General features: G+C 42.6%; 1 protein-coding gene across 1 annotated transcript; it reads right to left on the bottom strand.

Moving 5' to 3' along the window:
• Positions 1–1451: 1451 nt before the first annotated feature.
• On the bottom strand, positions 1452–3410 carry LOC112180656 (putative DNA glycosylase At3g47830). Its single transcript, XM_024319218.2, has 2 exons — positions 2726–3410; positions 1452–1896 (listed from the first exon to the last, which is right to left on the bottom strand). Exons 1-2 carry the CDS (start codon positions 2747–2749, stop codon positions 1651–1653), a joined length of 270 nt encoding a protein of 89 aa, XP_024174986.1. The 5' UTR covers positions 2750–3410; the 3' UTR covers positions 1452–1650.
• Positions 3411–11406: the final 7996 nt, after the last annotated feature.

Here is an 11406-nt window from a genome sequence, read left to right as displayed (position 1 = left end):
CTCCGCTCCGCTGCCCAACCCCCGCCAACAAAATGCCGACCCGAGCTTCTTCCGCTAGCCACCCCACGGAACAAAGGCTCCGCTGGCCAGGAACTCCGCTACCCAAGAGCTCCGCTCCGCTGGACAAGGACTCCGTCGGCCAAAAGATTCTGCCATCCAGGCTTCGCTGATGTCCCAAAGCTCCATCATCACCGCTCTCCGCCAAGCAACCACCGCTGGCCACCATAGCGAGCCAAAGCTCTCCGCTCACCTCCATGGCACGCTGATCCGCTGGCAAGCATAATCAGCGCCAACCATCTCGATGACCCACCCTTCCGGTGACTCGTCTCCCGGCAGCTACCCAATCTTTGGGGGACCTCCCAAAAAATCATCGTCTCCCGCCAACACCAATGTCGCATAGCTTGACCTGCAACGCGGTGCCGCTGCAGAAAAGCTAAGTCCTTTATCCTAAATTACACATATATGCCTATGTATTAGGGACGCGGTCTGGCATGCATGCATGTCTTTGGTCAGTTACGTAGCATATACATACATGGGCCTATGTGATGGCCTGATAGGACCCATGCATTCAGTCCTACTTGAATAGCATAATTGGAATGTTCCTATGCCTACATAACATATACATACATATACCTATGTCCAGGCTCTATCAGAAATGGGTACTCATCATGCCTTTGGGACATTCATACATGTGTCTGCACGTGTCATTTACATAGGGCACAAGTGATTAATTATTGTTACCCACACACTCTTAATCATTTGTTCCATGTGCCCACCAAGACAAGCACTACTACAAAAAGGTCATCAGACGACGGTGAATTTGTGTTGTGTGATGACCAAGCTCACCGTGGTCTAAGTGAGTGTTGTGTGATTGAAAAATCAGACAACGGTGATTTTACCGTTGTGTGATAATAGTTTGCTCAACAGAAATACCTATTTCCGTTGTGTGAGTTCTGCGCAGCATGTGCCTGGCATGGCATGCGCGGCGATGCCTCGGCACATTCAGACAACAGAAGATGAAATTTTGCCGTTGTCTGAGATTCATAACACACAACAGGTATGACTTATTCTTTGTTGTCTGAGATTCATAACACACAACGGATATAACTCATTATTTGTTGTCTGAGACTACTAACAGACAACGGATATAACTTAATATTTGTTGTCTGAGGTAAGTAACACACAACTGAAGTGAAATTATCACCCTTGTCTGTTGATTATTCAGACAACAGAGATAATGTTATTTTTGTTGTGTGTTATGAATCTCACACAACTGAAGTGAAATTATCACCCTTGTCTGTTGATTATTCAGACAACAGAGATAATGTTATTTCTGTTGTGTGTTATGAATCTCACACAACATAATTTTGTATTCTTTTGTTGTTGGTTGTTAGTTCACACAACAGCTAGCATTGGTTTATGTTGTTGGTTGTTAGATATCTGAGCATTACTTTTAAACACAATGCAAATACAATTCAATAATTGATGCTGTAAGCAAATATTAACATATATAAAAGTCGATTGGCCTCCGTAATTCACTGAGATAACAGAACTGTTTCTAATTCTACCCATTCAAATGGAAATCAAAGTTGTAGACGCAGAGAAAACTGCATCATGGCTAATAACTAGTCCATTATGTACTAGTGTTGATTACACGACTTCATTGCAGATTGCATACATGAAGTTGGAATTGATATCCTCGTATTCCTTTTCTTGCTGCTTACCAGTGCTACCTCCTTTCTTGATGCACTTGCGGTAGAGCTTACCATGTGTATACAGAAGGCAGTTCAGATCAAATTTAAGTTCATCTGGTATCCATTGGTTAAGATGAAGATATGTCTTATTCCTGTCTGCTCCAACTGGAACCCAAGCCATAGCCTTTGCAATCTCAAACACCTGCAAAGAAAAATGATATACAGTAACCATTATCATAAAGCTCCCAAGTATTCTGATACAAGAAATGTGTGTTTGTGTGTGTGTGTGTACATATATATTTATGTGACTGAGGAAAGAGGAAATGATTAAAATTGCAAGTATCAAGACTTCAAGCAAGATCCACAACCTAAATAAATAAAGCAAATAATTATATAAACAACCAGTTATAATACCATATCCAGTTATAGATAAAATAACCCAAGTATAACCAGGACAGCAGAAAAAAATTGGTTTGGATGTTCTAACTTCTAACAAGAAAGATTAGAAAAATAAATAGATAAATAAAGAAAAAAAAAACATACTGAGCACAATAAAAGGACCAGCCATTTGCCAGTTGAACTAAAACCAAGAAAGTCTAACATAGCTCGAACCCTTACAAAATCAAACAAAAGACCAGAATCTAATCATTTCCCATCTCCCCACACTGTCCCTTCCAATCCCTCTAAAGCCGTTCTGCTCTCTGCCACTACAACATCCATAGAACAGCCAAGAAGAAACCAACCAAAATTTTTGACCAACCCCAGCCAACTCTAGCCTCATTAACAAGGCTGCACAATCCTCCAGAATTACCAGCTACTACTTCCGTGCAATAAGCTTAAAGCCAGAGGAATAGAAAAAATAGGCGATCAACAATCTCACTACTCAACTTGCACAACTCACAACATTTATCAAACATATTTTGGTCTTCTTTGAATTTTGTTAGAGTAACTAACCTTACCAAGTGATACCAACCAAGCCAAAATCTATAACATTAATACATTCTAAATAGCCTAACAGGGGTTGGTCATACCCTTTCATTCTCATACCCTTTCATTCTTCACACACTTGCCATGGAACCACTTCTCACAGACATCGCAGCAAATCCAAAATTCATCAGATGCATAGTTCTCTCCACAAGACCCACATAGTGTCTCTCCATGCTCATCCTCATCTGGAATTTGGCGTCAAACATTGATTTACAATTGAAGCAACTCTTGCAACAAGCATTACATTCAATAAGCATGCAAGAGTATAACACTTCAGTGACTACAATGAGAAATGCAGTTCTAGAAAGATTCAAAAGAGTACCAACAGTTTAGAGATAGTAACAGTTCTGGCTTTCTGTATCTAATCTTTATAAGTAATGGGCATCACCCTTACCTTACAGAGTTTCATTGAGTGCGAGTGAGTGTATATAGCTAACTATACACAGATGCGTACACAAACATACAATCATCCACAGCTTTGTTAAATATTAAGCATGCAAGTTAAACACAAATTGTCCATTCACACACCACAAAGATTAGACTTTTTATGATACTCGGTAATTTCTATGAGCACTGGTTTGGACCAGACAATCAACCACTAAAACCATGAAAATAAGATTAGTCAGTATATCAACAAGGCAATATCACCTTCATGTTACCGTTAAAAGACCTAGCTGCCTGGCTTGCCATTTCTCTCTTCTTCTTCCTCTTCCAACTTTACCTTCAGTGACTTTCAACTTCTTCAAATGCAAATCATCCAGCTGTCAAAACAGAATCAAAGGTTTAGCAAAGAAACATATTGGTCTGATGCAAATCATCCAGCTGTCAAAACAGAATCAAATGCAAATCATCCAGCTGACGGGTTTCTGGATTTTCTGTGGCAACCCGAAATTGTCAGCTAATAATTTTACTGACAAGTACACTAACAATAGAGATCAGATTCACACAGTAAAACATACATTTTCTTTCTTTTTCGCAAGTACACTCACATGGAGATATTTTTTCTCTATTAGATATGTCATCAGTAGATGCGGTAGACCAAATTTGATATGTATGACATCATTCCATATACACACCATAAACAATTAGTTTGAAATACAAGCCATAATATAGGAGAATGAAAAACAAAAATGAAGTTGACTCTTTAGAAACACATAATGAATCTTGAAGCCTCTAGAATGTGATCAATCTACTAATGTAAAAGAAGAAACTTACCAAAAAAATTTACAGTATTCTGAAAAAATGAAATTTTCAAATCGTGAGTTGGTAAATAAGTCGCTATTTACAGTGTATCGCATGTAGTGAATTAATTTTGACTCAGCAGTTAGCAGTATAGAACACACTAAGAGTGTACACTTTGGAAAATGGAATGGAGTAATGATCCGTGTAAAAGACGTATGGACTAGACTGATCACACATGCTCATCTTATATAGACTGATCACATTTCTAGTGAGTAGTAGGTCCCATGCAAAACAAATATCAATACCTTATTGGCTAGGCCTTGAGCAGCAGCAAGACCATTGGCCCTCTGAGTCTATTCCCTTTGCAATTGGCCCCGTATTTGCTAGCCAGATATCTGGAGCTCCCTCCAATCCCACACCCAACATCCACTACATTCCCAATTGGACACTTGTCTGCACAGCAACCACAAAACCAGAAACCCGAAATTGTCAACTATAATTTTACTAATTTATTAAGCATCAGAGTTGCATCAGACCAATAAATAAATAAATAAAAAACATCACAGATTCACAGTTGCAGTTACAAGTCAATGATAATTATCTCTACCGAGCAAACATATTATGGAGTGGTGTTATTTATTAAGCATCATTACTGAAACAAAGCTGATGTAGAGAGACCTGAAAGTCTGCTGCCCTGGAAAGACACTTTGATACTTGTTCTTGCCGTTCTGCAAATGATCAAAGTTAGAAAGTGATCACCGTAATACCTAGTTGTTGGCAACATGGCACACTCCAGAGTGTCCAGTGAGTCCCCTACAATTCGAAGAGCTCAAAACAAGAGTATTGTGATATATAAGACTTACTGTCTAAAATCAGAGAGGAAATTACTATTCAACCAAAACAACTCGGGACTACTGGAGGTGTTTCAGCAATTAATTGATCAGCACCCATGGGTTAGCTTAGGGTGCCATCCAAGATGGACTGGGTTACTTCAATTAAAGCCTTGATAGACAAATATAATTATCACAACTCATCAATATGATGACAACGAAAGATATGTAATCCAGAAAACGAATGCTAATTATTTCTTAAATTTTGAGTTTCCAATAAGCAGTTTTCCTTAAGAGGATTCTTCTCCTCAGCTAGCTGAAATATGGGAGAAAAAGGTTTGTCGAGATCCTTATTATTCTCTAAAACAACTACTGTTTGCTCTAGATGCTACCCCTGCAAACTAAATCCACTCTCTTGGATTCACTTCTCATTTTGACTCTATACTTTTCATGAACTTCTTAGCCTGCCTGAAGAATAAGAGATGAGAAAAGCAATTCAAGTTACTTTAAGAGACGAGAATGCCATTACAAAAGGCAAATTTTCCAGGTTTATATGAAGAAAAAAAACACACTCACACACACACGGAGCTTCAAAGATAAATTTCCATAAAGATTTCATCAGAAGTGGCTAATTATTTATAGAGATTTTCTGATTCCATCACATAATATAATTTCTAAGCTGCAATACAGGCTGCTACTGATGTGAAATTGGAAAAGCAGTGCACAGACCAGAAAACACAAACGGCTGAAGAGATATACAAAGGTTTTGAGACATGTATCTGCTCAAAGGTTAGAAACATGATCACATTCCAAGATCCTAGCCTTCCAAATTTTGGGATGAAGCCCAAAGGTCCCTACAAAACAACAAATCTGTAAATTAACAAAGAGGTATATTGCATCGAAATCAAAGTCAGAAGGTAAAGACCCTACCCCTGTGAAAACATAGATACAATGGCATATATACAACCCACAGGCATAGATACAATGGCATAGTCAGGTGAAATAAGCTGATAAAGAACCAGTTGCAGGATTGCAACCCACAGGCTCTTTGTGATGCCCTCTTGATAGTGTCAAGCTACGGCATGCCCAACCTAGTTTTCAATCACAACACAAAGGACAAGTTTTATCGAATCCCCAACATATAACTAACACCTACCCAGAACCAAAAAACTAAACAATAACTCATCATACCTCATGACCAATTATCATAGCTATATCGGCATATATCACTTCTAAAATGCTTGAGCAACCCTATGAAGACCACAATTTTCCCACCCGGCAAGCAAAGCACACTGACATTCGGCTCCAATCCAAATCAACCAAATGCGAAGTAGCATCCTTAACACCACTATCCTTACCCTTCTTCCTACTATGCTCAATCCACTTATCATCAAGAATCTCATCCTCACGTGACCAATTCCCCTCCATTTTCCCCTTCTCACCCTCCATCAATGACTGCACAGTCTTACTCCCCCGACCTTCGAATTCCAGTCGACCTCCTCTGATGCATCCCCCATGTCAGTCCACTCCTGATCATGCCTCAACCCTCTCTTCAACGCATCAATAATATCCTTGGCAATCAGCCTAACCCTCACACTTTCCAGGTGACCGTATCACTTAGCCAAACACAAAAGCCTCTTGAAACTATAAACACAATGGCTACAGAAAACTAAAATTAATACTGGAAATGAATGAGGTAAACAAGAAAGCCATTTCACGCAAAACCGAAATCGATAAAAACATTACAGTTTATGGTCGTCATCGATCTCCAACTTCTTCTGGCAACCGGTGGTGAGGTTGGCGATGTTGAAGTGCAAAACACAAACGAAGGAGGTTAGATCGAACAGAGAAAAGCCTTCATCTTGGTGGCCGCAACAGAGAGAGACACTGAGAGGGCGAGGGAGAGGGCGAGGGAGAGGGCGAGGGATTAATCCAGGATATCGAAACTGAATCGTAATTTGCTCGGCTCGAAGCCCATACCACAGCGGCTAACTCTGGGATCTCTGTCCAGCAAATTGAGGTCTAGTGACACGGTCACCGGCTCGTATGGGCTGTCCAAGGTGGTCGGAATTCAGGGCTCGACCCACCATGACTCGCGAACAGAACAGAAGAGTGAGGGAGAGAGCCTGGAGATTCGGAGCTTTAAGAGCATCTGAGCCGAGTATTTGAGAGCGTGTCACTAGGCACCCCAAATTTTCAGACAGAAAAAGTGAATTACAGGCACCGCAAACATTTTAGGCGGAGGAGGATGGTGAAGGACAACAATCTAAATCTAATTGAGAGAGAGAGAGGGTCGAGAGGGTTCAAAAACTCTGAGGTCGAGATGTTTTCTGTCGAGAGGCTAGCTAGGTTTTGTTTTCTTTCTTTTCCCTTTTGGACACGATGTGGCATGGCAATTAAACCTAGCAAAAAATTCAAAGTTATTCACACAACAGAAACCTCACCAACCGTCGTCTGAGTGCAGCACTAAAAATCAAAATGTGAAATCATGGAGGGAAACATGGCGCTTTCAGCATTTTAGCTCAAAATATTGCCGCCCAGTTCCATCTTCACACAACAGAAAATCTTAAATCTGTTGTACAATTACAACAGCTTGCACTAGGCTTATCTAGGGGAAGACATTCAAGCAAGCTTCCTCAAATTTTGATGCCTAGTTTTTCAATCACACAACGGAAATAGTAAAACCCGTTGTCCTAGTAGCCCAACTTTCAGTGTTTCAAGAGCCAACCAAGGCTCCAAAGTGGAGGGAAATCTGCCGCTAAATTTTTTAAGACTCAGACGACAGACATTACTTCATTTCCGTTGTGCAATGTAGTTTTGATAAAAAAAATTTCACTTTGTTGGCATTCACACAACAGAATATAACAAATACCGTTGTGCAATAAAGTTTACTTAAACACACAACAGATGATTTCTGTTCCGTTGTGTGATTAGTGTTGTGTGATTAACTTTTTGTAGTAGTGAAGAACCATCTACTAGACACATCAGTTACTCTCTCAGCAATTATTATATGCATGCACCTTGCACATTGTAAATAACTACATATATCTTCTGAGCATTGCAAGGTCACAAGGATCAACATGTGTTTGGCTTATTTGCTTGTGCAAAATTATCAAATTCACATGTCTCACTTGTTAACGTCATCTTGACTCTATAATGCACATAGGCCATATCTCAAGTTTACTATTTTTTAAAGCTTGCTGCCATGATTTTATAACCACTTCACCCATGCCATGTGCTACTAGGCCACAATGGGTTACTTTACAAGTAATGACACTGCACCTCTTGCAAAGCAGTAATATCACTGGGGTCACCACCGTGACATTCTCAAATATGTGCACATATGGCACATAATCAATTTAGTACTAATCACTTACTTTATCTTATGTGAAGGAGGCATAATTACCGATCACCTCCACAATTAACGAAGTCATCATCATTCTACTAGGATGCTTCGCCAAAGCAAGGGAGCTTCATGCTTGGGCAACTCCAACATGATTTGGGTACATATATCGATTCCAACTCTAACTCGCTCCAAATCGGCATAAGATAAGTCACTACATCTTATCTCTTACGCTCTTTCAATTTTGAGCTAATGCCAATCACATGCTTTTACTACTTCTAAGCATGCTTATAGAATATCACACTTGATATATCTTTTACATGCTTCCATAAACTTTTGAGCATGCCCACAGCGTTTCGTAGATTTGGCAACACTTTCTAGGTCTCACATGCTAGATATGCCATACTTCACGTACCGATCTCAATGATCCATTAGCATATCTACAAAAATGCAAAAATGATATTAGCATCCACATTACAAGTACATGCTATACACATATGCCATGCTTCTATTTTAATTGCAAAATTAAATAAGTATGGGACACTCAAACAAAATTTTATTACTTGCTCTATGTGTTTATCATTTTTCAAACCAACCGCCAGGCGGTAAGGCAACGCCTCATAATGACAATGACCGCTACGCGGCATTGCAGTCAAGCTTTTCTCCTTCGAGAAAACAGCAAGGGACTAGTTAACACAGCCCACGGCAGCCATTGATCCGGCAGTTAACCCCGACGCTTGGGTACCAAAGATTGGGTTCGCTACCCAACACCCTCTGCTCCGCGCAGCTCCCCTCATCAAACAATTTTCCGACCATCCGGAGGTCTATAGCCAGGAGTGGGGGACTCCTCGCAGGGCCTAGCAGGGGCCCACCCGAAAGGGCAAAAGCGTTCGCTCCAACCAATTCTAGATGGACGACGCACTCGCACTAATTATGCTTCATATATGGCACAAAGCTACGCTTTGGTATCAACCCGCAAGAACACCCTCCTTGACTGGGGACTTCGGGGACTTGTACATACAGCCCAGCATAATTAGCAACGCCCACGCTCATGCCCCAGGGCATCACCATCGAGCTACCCGTTAATGCCTCATGGCAACGACAGGCTTCCGCGAACGTGCCCCAGCCGCCCCGCCAGGCTTCCGCGTCTGCTCATGTGCCTCAGCGGCACCGCCAGACTCTCGCGCTCGTGCCTCAGCGGCACCGCCAGGCTTTCGCGCTCGTGCCTCAGCGACACCGCCGAGCTTTCGCCCTAGTACCTTCGCGGCACCCCCGAGCTTCCGCTCAGGAGCTTCCCGCTCACGCCTTTGCGGCACCCTTGAGCTTCCGCTCATGAGCTCCCCGCTCACCCCTTCGCGGCACCCTTGAGCTTCCGCTCACGAGCTTACCGCTCATGCCTTCCCGGCACCCACGAGCTTCCGTTCATGCCTTCCCGGCACCCACGAGCTTCCGCTCATGCCTTCCCGGCAACCTACGAGCTTTCCGCTCATGCCTTCCCGGCACCCCCAAGCTTCAGCTCATGCCTTCCCGGCACCCACGAGCTTCCGCTCATGCCTTCCCGGCAACCTACGAGCTTTCCGCTCATGCCTTCCCGGCACCCCCGAGCTTCCCGCTCATGCCTTCCCGGCACCCACGAGCTTCCGCTCATGCCTTCCCGGCAACCTACGAGCTTTCCGCTCATGCCTTCCCGGCACCCCCGAGCTTCCCGCTCATGCCTTCCCGGCACCCCCGAGCTTCCGCTCATGCCTTCCCGGCACCACGAGCTTCCGCTCATGCCTTCCCGGCACCCCCGAGCTTCCCGCTCATGCCTTCCCGGCACCCACGAGCGGAACCCGGCAACCCACGAGCTTCCCGCTCATGCCTTCCGGGCAATCCCGAGTGTTTCGCTCATGCCTGCCCGGCAATCCTCGAGCTTTACACTCATGTCTACTCGACATACCACACGTTAATGGAACATTGAATTCTTCTACCATTTGTCGCTTGTGACAAATCGAATTCTTTTCACGTTCCATTAATACGAGCGACAACCAAACTAACACAAGCGTTCAAGCATTCAACACTCACGAATTACAAACGCGTACCTCCGCAATGCTCATGCAACTTACATTTATCATATGCAATCCATATGCTCACACGACCATACGCGTTCTCGAGTTCGTACGTCATAAGCGATCGTACTCGGCGCCATTCCAGTGTATACATCAACATGTATCATGCACCTCGTACGTTCGTATATGCCAACGCATATCAATGCAACTTACATTTGTTGCCCAATGCAACGAGCATTCTACATATGCCTGTTTTTTGTCTTTGTTGTGCAGGTTAACGAGTCCCTTCTTGCTTACGGAGTTCGGGGACTTGTAGGGGCTCCGTACCGCCCGGTTACTTATGCTTGATGACTTCATGATTTGAACTCCCCAACCAAGAAGCTACTCTTACTCAGGGACTTCAGGGACTTGTACATACCTCCAATAATATGGAGTATTTACTACATCACCAAGCATAAGTAACACCTACTTTGGGACATCCACAAGACATGGCAAGGCCCAACCGAGACATGCATCGTGTAGCCCTATGTTCAGGCTACGCGGCGGTATCCGGAAGTCGCAAATCCGCCACCGGGAAGCCACCTTTCCGCCCTTGCCAAGATGCCCCCATAACATAGCTTTCTACATGTTAAATAGACTAGAATAGTAACTTTGCTTGTCCCACATCGAAGAACAAGTAAATGAGAAGCATTCCTTCATCTATAAAAGGAATGCCTCCTCCCACAACTCAACACATTCATTACATCTCTTGTAATCTCGTTAGGCCGCAAGGCTCGACACACTAGTACACATTCAAATGGACGTAGTTTCCCGCTAAGGCGGGAGACGAACCACTATACATCTCGTGTCACTCTCTCTCTCTCTCTCTAAAGCTAACAAAGAGATCCCGCTCAATCTCTAACGTTAACATACGTACTCAGAAATTTTCTCTTTAAAAGAAAACTAAATTTCAGTGACATCGAAATGATCAGTGGGTTATTAAATTTGTGTTCAATTTGGACCCAAGTCTTCTTATTGATCCCGGCTGCGTTTTGATTGGTTGAGTTTTGTTGGCTTTGTTTGGTTTTGGTTTTTGAAGTTGTGTCAGTGTTGGAATTCTTGGTTTTGGGTGTGAGAAAGAAAAACCGTTTGTAAGGGTTTTGATGATTTTTGGGTTTTTTTTTTTTCGTTGGGTCAAAAAGGTGAGAATTTTAGTGGCGTTCTGAGATTTACTTTTACTGTTGGAAAGCCCTTTTAGAGCTGAGTTATTGACTTATTTCTGAGAATAAAGTTCTCTGCTTTCTGCTGTTTCTCCATTGTTTTTTATGCTATGAAAGTCGACA

This window comes from Rosa chinensis, chromosome 7, assembly GCF_002994745.2.
Source record: "Rosa chinensis cultivar Old Blush chromosome 7, RchiOBHm-V2, whole genome shotgun sequence".
Lineage (NCBI taxonomy): Eukaryota > Viridiplantae > Streptophyta > Magnoliopsida > Rosales > Rosaceae > Rosa > Rosa chinensis.
The sequence above is the reverse complement of the archived record's forward strand: the minus strand, read 5'-3'. Positions and strand labels throughout refer to the sequence as shown.

Bases quoted from the DNA above. Each gene is read 5' to 3' on its own strand.
- LOC112180656 (XM_024319218.2), bottom strand. From the start codon at position 2,749: ATGAAAGGGTATGAGAATGAAAGG. The intron at 1,897-2,725 runs GTATGACCAACC...TTTTCTTTGCAG, and splicing joins AAGGGTATGAGAATGAAAGG to GTGTTTGAGATTGCAAAGGC.